Source organism: Carassius carassius, chromosome 11 (assembly GCF_963082965.1).
Source record: "Carassius carassius chromosome 11, fCarCar2.1, whole genome shotgun sequence".
NCBI classification, from domain to species: domain Eukaryota; kingdom Metazoa; phylum Chordata; class Actinopteri; order Cypriniformes; family Cyprinidae; genus Carassius; species Carassius carassius.
The window spans coordinates 19,307,082-19,328,104 of NC_081765.1; the positions used below are offsets into that span (position 1 = coordinate 19,307,082).

The following is a 21,023-nucleotide window of genomic DNA, read 5'->3' on the forward strand; positions in this document are numbered from 1 at the left end:
GGTTCAATTCTCAGGGAAAGCAAGAAGTGAAAAAATAAATCATTTGAATGCAATGTAAGTTGTTTTGTATATGAGCATTGCAAAACGTAATGTAAATGTAAATATATGGATGAACTCTGGAAGGCATAATTCAATTAACAAGTTCAAAATAACTAGAAATCTTATACATAAATAATGACAGTAAATTATGACAGAATTTGTATTTTGGGTGAATTAGTCCTTTAGGACTATGATTGTGCTAAACTTCTAATATTCCTCCATGTAATTGCAATCTTACATTTATAACTGCATTTATAATTGCTTCATATTCCAGATGACTTATTACCACATCATCTTTATTAGATGTATGTTTCATTTGATTGCGTGGGTGCTCTGGTATTCTATTAATTAGCTATTTATCAGTCATGTTAGCTGCATTGACTTTGATATAAAAATAAAATGTATTTTATATTTACACTCATACTCACAGTTCTATGGCCTTGTTCCACATGATGACATATCCAGACAAAATGAAGGATTCGATGTTCACTATGTGTGTATTTCCACGCTCTGTCCCCACGTAAAGCCACTTACTTTGAAACGGAAGATGACAAAATGTGATCCTAAAAGAGAGATGAAAAGAAGAGGATTCATATATGTGAAAGAGAGAAGGAGAGAAGAGTTAACACAGGATATGTCAGCTTCATATTAAATTATGTAATTAATATCTCACTATATAGAACCAGCAAGCCGATAATGACCATTCTAACTTTTTATTCATATGCATATTTTATCCAATTGCAGTCAACATGTTCTTGAGAAAGCTGCAGATGTAATTACAAAATCCCAAAAGAAATTAAATTATTGTGAATATATTCATTACCAGAATGTTGTTAAATAGTGAACCAGCCAAATTATGTGTGTGTAAGTTTAGTCCTCCTCAGAACATTTATCAACGATGATGTCTTTGCTCATCTTTTGAACTAGAGGTGAACTGTTAAATAAAATATGAACCACAATATGGCCTTGTGTGATTATTAAACTGGAAAAAGGCTTCAAATGAATGAAATAAATATATGTTCTGCATGCAGTGTGGGCTTCAAAGTAAAGTGGCGCTCTGTTTTGTCTCTCGACTATTACACAAGCACACATGGGCCATATGATAGAATGTTTTTATATGCTGCTTATTTCAATGGTCTCATAGAGTGTTTTCAATACATGAATTCTGTGCACAAATTTCATCATGGAACTGGGTTTGAGTTTGTTTCTTTAAATTCCTTTAAATCTTTTGTGTAGCTTGCTTTTAATGTGCATGTGAAAAATAGTCCAGGTGAACATTCATGTAATTCCAAACATTTTCTTTTGATGTGTGTTGCTTTACAAACCTGACAGAGATGAGTCTCTTTCTCTGCCAGGTTCATAAAGTAACTCTTCCCAACAAAACACCATGCAAACATCAAAATTTCTCATTTCTGTGAAGATGATTATTTAATCTTGAAAATAAATTTGATTCACCCAAATCTCACAGTCTAATTTCTTGCAGTCATTCTGTAGTTTTCTGTTTCTTTAGCAGTTGGAAGTAACACTTATCACACTTGTTCGTGGTGTTGCCTGGTTTATCTCTGCTCTAGGGCTCATGCCAGTCAAACGTCAACCCCTCTTGGGTACACTTGTGTGTATTTTGGGATGCAATTAATTGGAACACGATTAACCCAAGACAAACTAGAGCTAATGAGACATGAATGAGATAAGAGAGGAGACACTGACTTATATTTTCGCATGTGTTTTTAAATATGTTTCTAATTCCTAACAATGCAATGTAGACCATTCAACCAAGTGTTCTCTATTCCAGCAAACCATGTATATGATGTAAATTGATTCCCCCATGATGGTGTGTTTATGTGTGTTTATTTTCATAGCATGCTGCTGTCTCCACAAAGTCATCAAAAGGTTAAAAGAAGAGAGTAAGATTATATTTGCCTGATGCACACTACGTTAATTGCTAAATAATTACAAAATTAGGCTGTCTATTAGTCCTCTGATCTATCTCTGGTACTGTCACAACAGAAAATCTCCAGGGAATGTGCCTAATAATATGCCACATATTTCTACACATGTCAACAGAACTTAGCATTAAAACTGAGGTGAGCACTACTTAGTCTTAATGTTGAACATGACATATTTATGTTTCATTCTTTAAATATTATGTGGTTAACTGTGGCTCTCGAATATATGAACTTCTGACTCAATCAGTGCAGTGAGTTTGGGGCAAGATAATCTGTTTTTCAAAAAAAAAAAAAAATGGAGGGAGGGAGGGACAAGACTGAAGATTTGAATACATCCTTATTTTTTTGCGAATAATGAGCATAACAGGAAAAAAAAATGAATGTGAACTGTTGCAAGCCCGACTGTGTACATCCACTTTAATGCCATAGCTTTGTGACAGATGTAACACATAAAACTTCTTGATAATATGAAGTATCTGGTGAGTAATTATGAAAATGATCGATAAAACTATCACATATCAAGGTTCTGTTTGAGGTCTGTTCATGCTGAAATCCATCCAGTGGCATCATCCATCTTCCTTATAAGCAGGTTAACTAGAAAATAAAGACCAGCACATGGTAATTCGCTGCTGTCCACAATCATTACATCTCTCTCTGTTTTCCTCCACTCACGCCCCTGGGGTCCTCAGACAGTCGGGGTGATTGGAAATGCAGGTTGCGTGTCGTTGGACAGAAAACTAAACTCGTCAGGGTAAGAATGCTAATGGAGCACCTGGCCACGCTAGTGTGTGGTTTTCTGTTTCTAAATGCAACACATGGAAAACCCAGATTAGAAAATATTTATCATGTTGATAATGGCATTTAAGGAGCAACTGTTCCAAAATGCTCTTGTGTTGCTTCTGTTGATAACTAATTTAACCTGTTGTAGGACTCTGTGGAAGCCAAGGTCAAAACCACACAGGCCAAAAGATGTGAATATGTCTGATTGGATAAAAATCATAGTGCAGGATCAATACTTTTCTGTTTTTCAGAACTGTTTACTAAAAAAGAGAGAGAGAGAGAGTGAGAGAGAGAGAAAGTGAAGATTTTAAGTATGTAACGACTATTTAAAATTTGATGCTCAGGAAACTTTTTTTTTGGGGGGGGGGGGCTCTTCTTTTTAACTTTGTAAAAATACAATAATCCTGAAAAAAAAGTTTGGAGATATCTGCTGAAAATTATTTTGTTTTGCATTAGAGGAATACATTTTATTTAAATATATTAAAATATAAAACTGTTATTTTAAATTGTAAATATATATCAAAATACTAATATCAAATACATACAGCCTTGTTAAATTAGCATAAGAGACGTCTTTCAAAAACTAACTAAATAAATAAATAATACATTCTCAAAGACCCCAAAATTTTGAATAGTACTATACTGTATATCTGCTTAAAGTAAATTTTGTCAATATTTGAGACAAATTTCAAAAGCACCCCTGAATGAAACCAAGCTTGCACATATTTTTGTTCTGTATATTTTGGGCCAAACATGCCTTGGATACAAATCATAGGACTACACAATTCTGTTGTGTGATGAAAGGGTATTCTTGTATTTTTGCTACAGACAAGCGTGCTGAGTGTCTTGAATCAGTCTTATAGCCCCCCTGAGTCTCTCTCCTGACCCTGCTGAGCTGAAAATTTCTTGTCGTCTGAAACAGCCGCGCATGAAAGTATGCACCCAACCGTGTTCACACACACACTCAGACAGGCACCTACTGATCTGAGAAAACATTTCTCATTACATGTGAATTTGCATAATTTTAATAAAGCCAAATATAAAATACTTCAGGGTCAAAGCATGCACATAAGAAAGAAGAAATCCCTGTCAATGTGTGTGTGAAATTGACACGGTAGGAGAAACCATGACTTTATTTGTTTGTTCCAGACGGTCTGATGAGCTGATGAGCACAATCATCAGTTATTACAGAGGGGAACAAAGCTTATTAGCTGTACCCAGAAAACACAGAGCATATAAAAATCTGTATCGCATGCCACCTCATACTGCTATTCGTAAGCTTTCAGGCTTCAGATGAGTAAGATGAGTAAGCCAAAGTTTGAATAATATTAAATTTTAAGTTCTGTTACACAATATGCTTTTAAGACATTCATTTGGTTGCATGTGAGCATAATTTTTAGCTTCTCTCTTTCACATTGCATTCCACCAAATAACCAAATGCATTCAAATCTAAATATTACTATTTTTTTTACATTTTTAAGTCTGCAAATAATTATTCACTGGATGTTATGAAGATGCTAATGCATATGGGAGTGCACAACCAAGCTGAGCAACACCACGAACAAGTGTGATAAGTGCACAACATATTAAATCTTAGTTTGGCATCTTCTGTAGTAATTTGAGCTGCAAAATGTCATGGAGCATTTGGTCATTTAGCTGTTTTGCCACAGTTATTCTTGTGCCAAAATAGTAGTCTTTTTTTTTATTTTCTCATGAACATTTTCCCACCCTTTCTCTGACCCTAATAATTAAACTGTTATTATTTTTATTTAGTTTTATTATTATTATTATTATTATTATTATTATTGTTGTTGTTATTGTTATTATTTATTTATTTTATTTATTTATTTTTATTTTTTATTTTTTTTGCTGTCATGCCTTTAAAGGCTGGGACCAAGCGGCAACCTCCCGCTCTCTCACATGAAGCCAAAATGGAAGTGACTTAACCATAATTTGTAAACTGGCCACTAAAGGCTGGCTGCAGAAGGGAGTCAATTCCATAGGAGTCGTCCCATGTTAAAATGCCCAAATTTACAGCAGAAAAAAAAAAATATATGTTTACAGCCTGGTCTGTATAGCCAATTTTGCCCTTCAATTTTTTTAACTCATCCGTTTAAATTATATTAAGCCTTAAAGTTCTTCATAATTAAGGGCGTGGCCACTTGAGTGACAGGTGGATTGCCACTGCTGTCACCACTGTGGAGCTAAGTGGGCGTGGCTTTAGCAACCACCTCCTGCCTTTTGCCCATTTTTGATTATCCGGGAGTGACGTGCAGTGACTCACTGCCAAGATGGCGACAGCATACTCCGCCCACTCTGAGCTTCAAAAACGCTCTTCAGAAAATGACAGTGATGTCATGGACACTACGTCCATGTTTTTATACAGTCTATGGACACACCAAACTGAGAAAGAACTTCATAGAACTAATGATGTCACCTCAAGTCGGCAGCGTTGGACCAAAAAGCTGCGCTCATACTGTACAGACTACAGCCTACGGCAAACTAATATGTGCATTCTGTGCATGCATGAGAGGAACTGACTGTCTATATCAGCAGCTATCAATAGTATATATTCATCATTCAAAAGGATAAACCGAAACAAAGATATACAAGATAAACACAGACATACGAAACATAAACAAAGCAGGGCTTGCTTACCATTTTGAATATCAATAACATTGATAACTTGATTCATTTTAAGTGGCTCATGTTGTTATGAAAACATGAAGACTTCATCATAAACACCCTTTTGTATATGAAATACTCACAAAACAACTTGTGCTAAAAATGTGACATACAAACTCTTAAAATCAGACTAAAATGATCATACTGCTAGAATGCTAAAGATTCATCCTGAATATTCATCTTCTACAGTAATGTTCCTGTGGCTCAGTTGTAGAGCGTTGTGTTAGAAGTGCAAAAGGTTGGGGTTAAATTCCCAGAGAACACATGTTCTGATAAAAAAAGTGTATAACCTGAATGCACTGTAAGTCACTTTGGATTAAAGTGTCTGATAAAAGTACAGTATCTGCTATCAAATGCATTTCACTTAAGGGTAACTCAGGTCACACTCTCTCAACAGACACTTTCTTTCCTTTTCCACTGCAATCAATGCAGTGATACAAAGCCACATTTGGACAAGGTCCTCTTACACATCAAATGATTAGGCAGTGAAGTAATCAACAAAAAATAAAGAATGGCTGTTCTTGGCTTTCTCTTCAACTTACTCAAGGTCTCTCTATCTGTAAAGAACACATCAGTATCTCTGTTAAAACTTCCTAAAAGTTTTCCACATTTCTATACAACACGAAGAGATCATTACCCATAATGCCACTGTCAAAATTCACAGTCCTGAATGAGAGCAATATTTATTAGAGCTGACCCTGACTCATTCAACAAGGGAAACAGAATAACAAAAGCCACATTAGTCAGTTTCCATTGCATGAATAGTGCACAGTTTGACAAGCTGGGGAAGAGACGTGATAAGAAAATTAAATGAGGGCTTAAAATACGAAGTTATGATCAGCAGATAAAGATCCCATTAAATGTTTAACAAAATAAAATTTCTATTTCAGTGTTGACATATTTAACACTAAAATAGGTTGTTACCTTTAAGGCTGGTACAAACACCTATTTAGGGAAACCTTTCATACATACATTTCTTATTTTATACATAGACTTTTAATTTATATATTACATACAATAACATACAAAGACCCTTACACCCACATACTGATAAGAATAAACATTAAAAAGTACATATTTTATAAATAAATTATATAAATAAGTATACATTAATTGTAAAATATTATACATTTAAATACAGTCTATTATGTATAAATGAATATTATACATGCACAACAAAAATGCTAATGCTTAAATTAGGGTAACATAGTAAGGATAATGCTATATTTTTTATGATGGATTTATATTTTTATTTAATAAATACTGTGTTGTGTTCATTGCATTTTATGAGAAGAAAATCCTCACTTCTTGCTCAGAAACAAACCAGAAGAGAGAATACAGGAGCTACAACTTTTTAAAATATTGAGTCTTGGCTTCACTCTGCAGCCTTGAGCTATCGGTGTTTACTTTATCACATATTCATTCTGACCAATGCTCTGCAGCCTTGGGCAGTCAGCAACTTCTCCTCAAGTTGAAATATTAAGATGGATTCTCACATTCAATGTAAAATTATATATATATATAAATAAAAAATATGAAATCCTTGGGAAGTTCATTTTTGACTTGATATATTATGTGTGCTCTGTGCACATGCCTGTGCATTCCTGAGAAATTGGGTTCACAGTTGTGTACTGTATATAAGCTATACTCACCTCTCTCTGTTGAATTTGAGAGAGTGTAGGATAGCTGGACGTCGCTGTCGCAAGTTCCAGAGATGCAACGTGTCATCTGCACAAGCGGTGACCAGCGCCCCCTATGGACACAACAACACTCAATCCATGCAATGAGACCGCAAAGTTCACATCAATATAAACATTCATTAACAAAGACAGTTACACAAATTTGTGACACTTAGACTGGTGTTTTTTATTTTTTATTTCAGATTTCAGCAGCACAGCTCATAGCATAAGCCACTGTGCTTCTTCAAGTGTGAAAACTATATTAAACATATGTCAGTTTTCTGTTTGTGACCTAAAATCATGCATTTTATGTACTATGTACATTATAACACAACTGGAATTGAATTGCTTATGCTTAAAGTTTATTATGTGTTTCCCTTTCCACTTCAATTTCCTGAAATTCACCTAAAATGTGCTCTATGTATTTCAGGACTCAGGATGGTGTTTGTGGATAATGGAGGACAGAACAAGGGGTGAGAGAGCAAAAAAGTGCTGCAAGTGTCTAAAAATCTCTTTTAAAACATTAGTATTAATCTGAACTCGTTTCGTCAAATCATTGCCGAATTTGAAGGAGATCTTGGTCCATCAAGAAGTCCATAAACAGTTTATCTTCTTCACAACTTGTGGTTTTGTCTCCATCTTTGTTCCCTTGTCTGTCTCTCAGTGCACTGAATCCAGATCCATCAGTCAGGTGACTGACAACTGTGTTTCCATGGAGATGGTGTTTAGGTAAACACAGATTGCACCAGTAGCCCAAAGGACATCAACAGAGAAAAAGAGATGTCAAGTGGGAATTTTAGTTGTGCAGTGTCAAAGTCAATGTGAATTCCCTTTCAGGACCAATTTTAATTCCGTAATATGATATTTTCCAAGTGAAATGGGATATTCAACGGGAAAATACAAGTAGAGTCTGACTAGATTGTTTACTTCAGTATTTGGTTAGACAATAAAAATGCTGCACATCAAAATTAAATCAATTTAAATAAAATTTAAATAAAAGATTAAATAAAACAAATGTAAGACAAAAAATACTAAAATATCAAAAACTATAGCTGAAGTAAAATAAAGCCAAATATAAATAGCAAAAAAAAAAAAGACTTAGGCACATAACTACAGTAAATGATTAAAATTTATAGAAGATTAATCAATATTAATAAATAACACCGTATAAACAATACTAAAATAATACAGTTAGCTAAAACAGACATTTTGGCTATTGGTTATTTTCCAATAGCCCGCATGGCCTAATTGATGTCAGCAGGAAAGGAAATTTGTTTCAGAAGATAAAGTTACAAGACAAACATTTTTTCTTTGAATAAACAATATGATGGATCACAATCACAATTAGACCAGGGACTTGCATAAAAAATTAGGGTTATTTTGATTTCATATTCACTTTAAGATGAAGGAAGGTTGTGAAAATGAAGTTACAGTAGAACACTAATGAAATTAGTGTTGTAATCCACTTTAAAGTGTGGGATATATTGTATAAATGTAACCATCTGGTTAGTGAGGTACCATCCCCTGTAATGAAGAATGTTATTTAAAGCAATAATTCAGTGTTGGTAATAAAATCAGTATGAATGAAAACTGAATCCCTGAAGTGTAATGTCTAAATGATGCACCTCTGGATAAAATGTCAAGAATGTGTGTGCACAATATTTGTTAGGGGTGTAACAATATTTAAATGTGCAAAAACGTGTGCAGAACAAATCTGTCATATGGGCTATATGAAATTATAATGAGAGCACGATTGTAAAAGTATATGCCATGTTGCAGCATGTTATTATATCTTCATGGCTAGTACAGTCAAGTTCACTCACAGCCTTTTGTGGAACTGTAAGTTGCAATATTTGCATTATGCAGAATATTAATAACTGTGACTGTGACTGTAATATACATTATAATGAGAACATTATTATAATAAAACTCTTTGAGTTTGTTGCCATTTCTTTGCACGTTGTTGCATAAAGAACGTGTCCACAACAGGAGTTCCATATTCAGAGCATCACAGACACGTTCACTTGTGCATTTGGGTCATTTTGATCCAAACCGTGGCATTGGTATATCATTACACCCCTTATATTTGTCCAGTCAATTCCTAGTCTCATATCTCACTAAATGAGATGATTTTCAGTGTCTGGTATAACATCTGCTTCTTATTGTAAACAATTCATCAAAGCATGATATTCCGAAGAAAAAACAAATATTTGTCTTTGTCATTTTTAATCAAAATGCATGTGTTGCAAAATGCAAAATGCATGTGAATGTTCTCTTCATTTGAAACAACTTTCCATCATCATCTAGACAAAGTAATGTCAAATAACTATTTATACATCAGTTTAGGCAACTATTTTAGGTACAGTAATACAACTTTTTGGAAATCTCATAACTAGTTAACAGTACATAATAATTCAATGTTGGTTAATATTAATTTAATAATAAATAAAAAAATCAGCAAGTAAAAATAAATAAATAAATAAAGGAAAAGAAACCCTTTAGGATGCTGTAGGGTGAACTTGACCTTTAACCTCCACACCCTCACTGCCATCTCAGGCCTCAGCAGGTAAGAAGCTCATATAAATCTGGCCTGATTACTGAGGCAAAGATTCCATCAGCTCCACAACTGACTGCAGATTCAGGACTGGCTCCACTTTTCACCGACTGATGAATTTCCAATGGATGTAAAATCTGCCCTAATTGTTTTCTCTTTGAATATTCTTCTTAACTGTTACAAAAGTAAAATTGCTTGCAAATGCCATTTTCTTTTGACTTCAGATGTGTTTATATGGGCTGACAGAAAGGATACAGAATTGGATGGCGAGATTAGAGAGCATACCTAAATTGCTGTATTCCAAAATGGCCACCATGGCAACTCTCCCACTTTCCCTCTTTTGTTAACTTCTCGTTATTCATGAGATGATGTGGCGAGTGTACATAAGAGCGAGACAGAGAGGCTGAGAAACATTCAGCACTTGACAAGTCTGATGGGAAGTAATGACTGACTGCATTAACACCACAGGGCTGAGAGGGAAGGTAGCTCTTGACCTAAACGTATTCCTCTGCAGATCTGAACGTGCATTTACACAAACACAAGCTGTCTATCCTAAAGTACAGATTAGAACACAGACATATGCACTATGTGTGCTTTCTACATATGCTACATATACTCCTACATGTTTTCTTCACATACTATGTACATAAAAAAAATGTGCATTAATATATGTGTGCCTGCAAAATATGGGTGTTGGGTACCTCATTGATGAGAAACTGCAGTTGGAGGACTGCCGCCCCACTCTCATGCTGGCAATGACAGTCCACTCCTGGCCGTCCCAGACTAATGACATCAGAGTGTTAAGGAAAAGAGGACAGTCGCTTACAATGAAACTTTAATGCTTCAAGGTTGTACTTTTAACACTTTCCATACAGCATTAAAAGCTGGATTAAACAGACAGACAGCATAGCGACCCAAGTAAAAACTGCCTGAAGGACTATGGATGAAATTTGAAAGCTCTAAAAAAAAAAAAAATCTAAGTTTGGTGTGTGTAACAGAAAGAGAGAGCGAGAGCGCAAATCTATGCCACAAGTTAATGGACTAATAAAATGATATTAACAGCGCTGACTCCAAAAGCAGCTGCTCACACTGTTTTAAACAGATCTTCCTGTAGGAATGTGTTTAATGATTTATCTCAACTGTCCACAGACACACACAGCAATTGACCACAAGGCAGTGGGAAAAGGAAGAGCATGATGCCATTTTTCTCTCCTCTTATCTAAATGTGTGTACACACAGCTGTGTCCGATCATTACACAACACAGTAAAATACTGTAATAACCAAGAAGGAAAATTATAACTTTTATGACAGAAACAAGGTCAAACTCCTCCAGTTCCATCCAGAAAGTGTTTTATATAAATATCCACCTATATAGTGTACTGTATTTACTTTCTATTTATCAAAGAATTCTGAAAAAAAATGCATGAAAGTTTCCACAATAATAAACTGTTCTCAACACTGAAAATAATAAGAAATGCTTCTTGAGCACATATATATATATATATATATATATATATATATATAATTAAAAGCCTATAAAATGTACATTTAAAATTAAAATCAACATTTAAAAAATATTTTAACAAATTACTGTTTTTACTGTATTTTTGTAATAAATCCAGACTTGGTGAGCATAAGAGACTTCTGTTTAAAAAATATTACAAAATCTTACAGACCCCCCAAAACAGTGTATGTCTATTTTAACCCACAAGGCTTATTGCAGGCAAACACCTAAACTACAGATATAAATGCACAGCTATAGTCTAGACAACAAACAAGCAAAGTTATATTAAAATAAATGCCTGCCAAATGCATGAATGTAAATCTGTTCCTTGTTTTCACTCTGAGGCTAAAAACCTGGCTGTGTATAAAAGATTTACAATACGAACTTCCTTTAAACTGTGCAAACTCTCTCCAAAACACTTCTGTCCAGAGACATGTCAAAGTATCCGAACATGCAAAATGATTGACAGCCACAGATGCACCTTCAGGGTTTTTTTTTTTGGGGGTGTGGGTGTAATGCATGGCCTCAGAATATTTTTTTGGTTTGTTTTTTTAGGGCTGTCACAGAGACAGGTGTGATTTCGCAGCACTAATTTATTTCAATGATAGACCATTTGAACGACCATTAAACGCAACAGAGCAATCAAACGGTCAAACCTACACTTTTATTTGTCTGTCTGTCCCGGCTGATGCTCACCCAATCAAACACAATCAAAAGTTCAAACTGTAAAGTAAAAATACAGAACGTTCAAGAATAGACCCTTACAATCAATAATAAAACATCTAGTGATTTTACAATGTCAGTGGTTATTGATGATGGACACGCAGGAAAGGACTGCCATTACAGCAAGTGTGTGAGTGAGTGAGTGAGTGAGTGAGTGAGTGAGTGAGTGAGTGAGTGAGTGAGTAAATGAGTGAGTAAATGAGTGAGTGAGTGTGTTTTGAGGGGGATCGGTCATAGGTATAATTGTTCTGCATACTTGATTGGATCTTAACTGAGCTTAGATTTAACCCACATGTTCAGGAATCAATATGTTTAGTAGTGTTAAACCATGATTAAACCAGATTAAACCATGTGCACTGCATATCGACTATATTGACTGCACAAATGGCTCGCTAATAAGATGAACATACAATTGCAGATAAACCACAGGCACAACATTACACAGCCTCTGTAAAACATAATTTTACAGATTTATTTCCTGTGCACCACCAAGTATTTTTTGCCTAGTTTCTGAAGATTCTATAAAGCTCAACATTACTGTCAATGTATCTGTCTGTTAGCTTTTTATGACATGGATCAAACGCAACTTTTTTGAATGAGCGCACCAAAACAACCCAAAAATGGCTGTTTTGGCTGTTAAGGAAGTACAGACATTCTTCTCATTGATAGCAGAGAAGCGGATCCAGCGAGAGCTTGATGTGGCGACGTGGAATGAAAATGTTTTTCATGAGTAGTGGCAGTAGAGGCGGCGCAACAATAACTACATGTGAATAATCCCGCCCACTATGAAGCAGTACTAAACTGCAGTGGAAACGCAAACCGACCCGAGTCAAGCCATGGCGTACCGTACCTTACTGAGCCATGCCGAGTCGTAAAGTGCCAATAGTCGATGCACACATTTCTTAGGCTTCTAAAACATCAACATGATCTTTTCTGAAAAACAATCTACTACATGCCATCTGTACTGATACTTTTTAGCAAGTAAAGGGCCATTTGGTATTTTATTATATATACGTAAAGCATTTTATAAAAGAAGTCTGCTATAATGTTATAAATTGATTTACATTACAAGCAGAATCAGAATTTAATCTTACTTTTTTGGCCATATAAACAGCAACTGCACAAATTACTTATTTATAGGACTTTCAATAAAACTAGGGTGATGTATCAAATAATGCCCAATGTATCAAAGGATTTTTATTATTTTTTATTTTAATAAACGGCTCCATTAAAATACATATATATTCTGATTATGTCAAGGTATACAGGGCTAAAATACCAGTTTGACAAGAAAACAGCACTCAAAAAAAAAGAAGAAAATTAATATAGTACTGCCATTAAAGTCCATATGACCATATGCATGTAGATGATTGAGCTGCTTCTTTCTGCTCATAGGGATAGTTCACCCAAAAATAAACCATTAGTCATTATTTTTACAATATCATCATGACTGTCATTCTTCTTTTATAACTACTGTAAAAGAATGTTAGGCTAATTAATTTATTGTACAGAACACACACAAAAAGCATACTGCTAAACGTTTGGAACATCATGGGGTAAATGTTGACCAAACTTGCATTTTTAGATGATCTATCCCTTTAAAGCTACAGCCAAGGGTTTACTAGGGTTAAAGCGACCACTGAGAGATGTTTGGTGGTGTATAGGTCACTATTGATGTCTCCATTGTGAAACAAGGCTATAAAAGAAAGATATATGATCGATGGAGGAAGAGGGGAAAGATGGATTGAGTTAGGAGAAGTTGAATAGAAATACTGGTAACTCAGACCATTAAAAGCCAGGGTGGAGGAGCTGAGGTGAAACCTATATTGTCAGTGAGACAGCAGGTGAAAAAGAGAGATGAGTCAGAGAAAGAGAGAGAGACTTCAGCAGGATTGAAGTGGTGACACAGATTGGGTAGGAGACAAAGATTGAACGGAAGAGTTCAAATCTAATGATGTCCATGTCATAAAAGCAACAAACACGTACACATGTAAGGTGAATTTTCATGACTCATGCAGGATTTGTGCAATTTATACACTCTTATATCTATAGATTTTACCTTCATTTATCAACATTAATTTCTCTGTCATATGTTCTTACATTATTTCCACTGTTCTCAGCTTCACCTGCACAAGTTAAAATAATGTCAGTCTCTGCTTCATTGAAGATCCCATTTTTAAATACGTTTTGTGATTTTTAATCCATGTCTTTTAACTTTGTGATCAACTACGCCTACTGTAGCTTGGATAAATTAGCTATCAAACTGTATGCACACATATTTTACATTTTCACTCTTTTTTTCAGAAAAAAAAAGTCAACTTACAACACAGCTAGTAAAGTCATATGAGTTTGGAATTATGGTAAGTAAATGATGAAAGTGGGTGAACTAACCCTAGTAATGCTCCATGATTACACATCATCTGAAGGTATGGATATGTAATATATGTGAAGTAGGGGTGACCCCGAATAGTCGACGATTCAATGCTTCAAATCGAGGAGCCTGATTCGACTACAAATCTCACAGTCGAATATTCGGGGGTTTTATTGATTATGCCATTCTGACTATATGGGGGAGCTCAAATGTCTGATTTCACATAGAACTTGCGGTTTTATCCATATGCAGCCTATTATGGTAAAGCCGTGAATAAGAATCTGAAAATAAGAAGCTTCAAATTAATATTTTAAAGTGCGTGAATAAATCCAACCACCCCTATTGATTTATGTTTCACTTTCCATAATCCGTGAGCGACAGAGGAGCGTCTTGGCGGCAGGGATTTAAAACTTCATCAAGACTCAAACTGACACAGACAGAGACTGGATTTTTTTGAACAGGTAGGGTACAAGTGATTTCAAAACATTTCAGCCGGTGTATATATAATCATGGATATATTATTTACCTGATATAAGATGCATTTGTTTTTGAGTCAAGCGCTTCATTGTAGTACTACAGTGATATCTCTTCAGTGCGCAGCATGAGCAGGATAAACTACAATGCAGAATATTAATGTTAATATTAACTATGACTGGACTGTCACATCCATACCATTAAAATGAAAAGATCATTATAATAGAACGCTGTGAATCTTTAGAGTTTAGCTGCCATGTTTCTGCACATTGTTTCGTGAAGAACACGTCCACAAAATGAGTTTTCATTCAGAGCCGCGTAGACACATTTGCATTCTGGCTCTTTTTGCAGATAGCCTATAAGTCTTAATATTAATGTTATGTTGTCTAAATAACGAAGCGTATTCTACATTAAATTTTGAGTTTAATCCCATTGATTAAAAACGTTCTATCAAATACGTCACTCTACTGGTCATCTTCAGCACACGCAGCTCAAAACAGAAATGCAGAACATTAATAACTACTGACATATAGGATAACTTTATAATGAGAGCACTATTGTAAAAATGTGAATTGTTAGGGTTTCGCTGATGTTTAGTGTTAACTATATTTTAATTAAAAAAAAACATTATTTAGCCAATTTGTATTTGCTAGGAATTTGTTACACATTTTCCCTGTGTGTTAACATCAGTAATAGGGCTTGGGCGTCGTGACGTCATTACTTGGCGTGGCCGCCAAGTTGATAGCCTCCTTTACTGCTACTCGGACTACTGCGCAGTGTTTAGACATACTCCCTCTCATCCGTGTGTCTTAATTTGATTAATTAAAAATCTATTTCAACCATGGTAAACCGTTGCTGTATTGTGGGGTGTAATAGCGCAACACATAATCTCCATGGGGAAAATAAAATGAGAATGGATTAACTTTACACCACTTTCCTGCTTGGAATCGCGACCACGGAGACCATAACATCTGAATATTCATTTATATAGCTTAAGTCAACATTGAAAATAAGGGAAATTTCTCGGGTTAATCATCCAAAATACGGAAAATTTCAACATTCATCTTTTTGTTGCTATCCCTCTGCTGACAGCAAAAATTCGTACTACAAAACTGCTGCATTAACTAACGTTAAGCGATTTGTGAAGGTAGGTCTAACGTGACTTTAGTTACAGATTGGCATGAAATCGTGCTCTCACAACAACTACGCTATCAAAGCACAACTTCATGCTAAGGTTGCTTTCAAGTAAGCAAAACGATGATTTGAAAACATCTGTTTCGCTGGAAGGGCAAGGAGTAGCAACAGGACAACAACAAAGAGACTTGACAGCTCGGATTGAAGGGCTAACGGGATATTTTACAGGAAAATACTAAAACGGGAAGACAGCGGGAAAAGAGCTCAAATACGTGAGAACCCCGGAAAAAATGGGAGGGTTGACAGCTACTAACTACACTTTTGAAACACATTGTTAAAAGTCCATGTGTGAATGGTTGTTAGCACTAACGGTTACTAAACTAGCAGCTAGGTAGAGCACAGCTTACCTGATTACTGAGACTTCAATGACTTGTAGCTTCGGAACTATTCTGAAGTGTAGGCGCTCACAAAACAAACAAGGTAGCCGAAGATATCTGTAATGCAAAAGTGCAGGTACTCCACTCTTTGTTGGAAATTTCATATGGATCCAAAGCGTTAATAGTGCAGATTTTGTCCACATACCGGTCCCTGGCATCCCAATTTAGCGTATCCCTATAAATCCCACAACCTTTTCGTGCTTTTAACATCTTTTTTCTTTCTCCCAACTCTGCTCTTCTCGTTCAACTTGCTGTATGTCTATATTCGCGAGCCAGAATGCAACTCGGCACCCAAGCCCTATTAAGGCTGTCGAATGTCTGACTTGACTCAATTTATTTTGCCCCGCCCCCAAACATATGATTCGACTCTCAGTCAAATAACAGCAAGATTCGAAAATTCCGATTCGACTATGAAAATCCTTAGTCGGGGACACTCCTAATATGAAGGCATGTCAGATTTGTGAAAATCATGTCTACTACAATACTTAATATATCTGTTATTTGACTGTAATGATGTATCCCATTCTGCCTATGATATTTTACAAACTATTACCATATATATATACTACTGCAGAAAATTCAGCTTTGCAATCACAGAAATAAATAACATTTTAATATCTATAAAAATACAATATATGCAGTACAAACCAAAAGTTTGGACCTTCTTATTCAAAGAGTTTTCTTTATTTTCATGACTATGAAAATTGTAGAGTCACACTGAAGGCATCAAGGGCTATTTGACCAAGAAGGAGAGTGATGGGGTGCTGCGCCAGATGACCTGGCCTCCACAGTCACCAGACCTGAACCCAATCGAGATGGTTTAGGGGTGAGCTGGACCACAGACAGAAGGCAAAAGGGCCAACAAGTGCTAAGCATCTCTCGGGGAACTCCTTCAAGACTGTTGGAAGGCCATTTCAGGTGACTACCTCTTGAAGCTCATCAAGAGAATGCCAAGAGTGTAATCAAAGCAAAAGGTGGCTACTTTGAAGAACCTAGAATATGACATATTTTCAGTTCCTCTTCAGGAACTCGAGCTGCGTCGAAACGCTTTGGGGAACGCGCCCAGCGTGAGCGACTCTGAATATGATATCAAATCTGTCTTATAGAAGAGCGTGACGTCACAGGCGGGGTGACGTAAGCGACCAGGAAGCTATAAAGGCACGAGCCGCGCAGCTGGCTCCAGCTTCGCGTATTTTCAGCAAGCGCTCTGTGTGTGCATGTCATTCTGTCTTGTCAGTCTTATTTATTGTTGTTTGTCACTATTAGCTCCTCGAAGAGTAAGCAATAGTCAAAGAGCAAAGTTAAGACGAGACATCTGAAAGGCGAATCCAGATCGCGTTTCAGATTGTGTGTTCATCACGAGTGGGAATACACGGTCTGTGCGCGGTCTGCCTGGGATTGAGGCACGCTGTTTCGGCTCTTGAGGGAGCCGACTGCCCGCACTGGTACAAGCCAGTGTGGACGCTTCGATCCCGGAGGACTCTCTCGAGGGGGAGTCTTCGCCAGCGTTCCTCGCGGTGTCGGTCCCGCTTTCGCCGAGGCGGAGCGGCGCCTGCACTCGCTGGGTTCGCAGATAAGATCTGCTGGAGGGTATGGAGACGGGCGCGTCCCTATCTCCTACCTCACCCGCCAGATCTGCCCGATCTCCGGGTGCGGAAGCCCGAGCGCTGCGGTCCTTCCCCCCCGAGTGACGGCCATGACGCACCGCCTTTTTTTTTTTTTTCTCCGAGGAGATTGAAACGGAGGGCGTCGATGAGCTCGCAGTTGCACAAACACAAGCTGCATAAACTTCAGTTGCACAGACAAACAGTTACACAAGCATCAGTTTCACAAACATATTATGCCTAACTGTATAACGAGCAGCATTAATGAGGAGTGCAGCTCACGCAGTCAGCTCTCGAGAGAAAAAATAAAATAAGGGGGCTGACTGTGCTTCTTGCATATCTAAGGACGGGGCGAAGACGGTTCTGCCTATCTCCACCCGTATTCCCTAGAAATAGAGTTCATTCTTGAGGTTCGGAAGCACGCGAAGCGGTTCCTTCACCCTCTGTGAACTCGCAGCTGCAGCTACTTATCTCCGAGGAGATTAATATTGTTTGTGTGACTAAGCGGCTGGCGTGTTGCTGAGGCAACGCGTGTACTACATCATTTTCAGGTTTGATGTAAATCTTACCAAAACCAGACCGTCTTTACTCGTCTGTTTGGTAACTGCATTAATTCTGAGGAATTAAATTCAGTATCTATCTGAGTGTGAGAAGTTAGATATGAATTATACCGACAAGGCAGACCGTGTTTACTCGTCTGATTGTTTGTTTGCATTAAATTCTGAGGAATATAATGACACTTATCTCACTCTCAGAAATTATATATACTGGAGGGGCTGCTGGTCGGGAGCAGCCCTCTCAGTCTATAGTCAGAGCGTTGCCGCCCGCGCTCCCCCTGCGTCGGGACCGGAGGCTGGAGCAACGCTCTGAACCAGGGTTTTCCCAGTCTAAGGCGGATCTGAGGGCCGTACTTCAGGCTGTGAGGCCCTCGGTTAAGAAGTCCTGACACGTTTCGGTCACGACTGCAGAGGGCGGCCCCTACTGGGGTGGAGCGGCGTACACCGCATTACACGGTGCCCGTCTCGCCTCAGCGCCCTCTCGGGGGCCGGTCTGCCAACCCTGCCAGTGTTCCAGGGCGCAGCAGTCCCCAGCGAGCATCGTTCTCAGTATTTCCGCCCGTGCGTGTAGCGGAGCTGAGACGCTCGCTGCCCCTGCGGGGGCCTCTTACACCAGAGGTCAGTCTCGAGAGACTGTTTCCCATTAGTAGATTACTTAGCAGCGTGGAAACTACTGCCAAATGTATCTCATGGGTCCTGCACACAGAAGAAAAAGCTACTGATTCAGTTCGGTTTGCACCGCCGATATTCAACGGGGTTATGCCGACGATAGTTGGCCCCGGGCAGGGTCTGGTTATGGAACAGGAAGTGAAAACCCTATTAGAGAAGGAGGCCATCGAGGTGGTCCCTCCTCAGGACAGGGAGTCCGGATTTTACAGCCGGTATTTCATAGTTCCAAAGAAGGATGGGGGGCTGCGTCCGATTATAGACCTGAGGGTCTTAAATCGTTCAGTTATGAGACTGAAGTTCAGAATGCTCACAATCAAGAATGTTGTAGCTCAGATCAGGTCCGAGGACTGGTTTGTCACAATAGATCTCAAAGACGCATATTTTCACATCTCCATCCTTCCACAACACAGGAAGTTTCTGAGGTTCGCTTTCGGGGGCGAAGCCTACCAATATCGAAACCTTCCCTTTGGCCTTGCACTCTCACCCCGCACGTTCACAAAATGTGTAGATGCGGCTCTGGTCCCCCTGCGCATGCAGGGCATCCGCATTCTCAACTATATCGACGATTGGTTGTTTTTAGCTCAGTCAGAGCAGGTTGCGACTCGGCATCGAGATGTCGTGCTCGCACATATGGGGGAGCTGGGTTTGAGACTGAACGCCAAGAAGAGTGTACTTTCTCCAGTTCAGAGAACCACCTATCTAGGCGTAGTATGGGATTCGACCGCGATGCAGGCACGATTGTCCCCTGCTCGTATCGAGTCGATCCTCAGCTCAGTCGAGAGAGTCAGAGAAGGCCAGTCACTCACTGTCAAACAATTTCAGATATTGTTGGGTCTGATGGCAGCTGCGTCCAACGTGGTACCTCTTGGCCTGCTGTACATGAGACCCCTACAGTGGTGGCTCAAGACCAAGGGATTTTCCCCGAGGGGCAATCCACCTCGCACTATCAAGGTCACGCGGCGCTGCCTCCGTGCCTTAGACATGTGGAAGAAACCTTGGTTCTTGAATCAGGGCCCGGTGCTGGGAGCTCCTTGTCGCCGTGTGACACTAGCAACGGACGCATCCCTCACCGGCTTGGGTGCAGTCATGAGTGGCCACCCTGCCCGTGGTCTGTGGAGCGACTGCCATCTAACATGGCATATCAATTGTCTAGAGATGCTAGCAGTTTATTGTGCACTGAAGCACTTCCTCCCAGACCTGAGGGGTCACCATGTGTTGGTGCATACCGACAACACATTGGTGGTCTCTTACATCAACCACCAGGGAGGTCTGCGTTCGCGCCCTTTGTACAAGCTGGCGCACCAGATCCTGGTGTGGTCCCAGAGCAAACTCCTCTCATTAAGAGCAGTATATATTCCTGGGAAGCTAAATATGGGGGCAGACATACTGTCAAGGCAGGGGCCGAGGCCTGGGGAATGGATGCTTCACCCAGAGGTGGTGGAGCAGATATGGAGAGTATTTGGCAGGGCTCAAGTAGACCTTTTTTTGCGACTCAAGAGACATCACAATGTCCCCTTTGGTTCTCTCTAGTTCATCCAGCTCCTCTGCGACTGGACGCTATGGTACAGACCTGGCCGAGGCTTCGCCTGTACGCCTTTCCCTTATTGCTCTGCTCCCGGGAGTTCTGGCGAGAGTACGCCGGGACGGGGTCCCTCTGTTATTAGTAGCCCCGCTCTGGCCGGGCCGAGTATGGTTCGCAGATCTGGTCTCGCTCCTCGACGGCTCTCCATTGGAGATACCGATCAGGACAGACCTACTCTCACAGGCGCAGGGTACGATAATTCACCCTCGCCCGGAGTTGTGGAAGCTGTGGGTGTGGCCCCTGAGGGGGCACAACTGTTAGCAGCTGGTCTCTCAACTGAGGTT

At 38.6% G+C, this 21,023-nt stretch overlaps 1 protein-coding gene across 15 annotated transcripts in view; it reads right to left on the bottom strand.

The window, feature by feature from the left end:
* LOC132152952 (syntaxin-binding protein 5-like) overlaps nucleotides 1-21,023 on the bottom strand; it is a 147,070-nt gene that overhangs the window by 67,073 nt on the left and 58,974 nt on the right. For all 15 annotated transcript variants that reach the window (XM_059561974.1, XM_059561983.1, XM_059561978.1 and 12 more), the window contains exons 3-5: nucleotides 10,385-10,466; nucleotides 7,103-7,203; nucleotides 468-602 (exon numbers count right to left, since the gene is read on the bottom strand). In XM_059561974.1, the coding sequence (XP_059417957.1) occupies nucleotides 468-602; nucleotides 7,103-7,203; nucleotides 10,385-10,466 (318 nt within the window). The remainder of the gene's footprint in view (nucleotides 1-467; nucleotides 603-7,102; nucleotides 7,204-10,384; nucleotides 10,467-21,023) is intronic.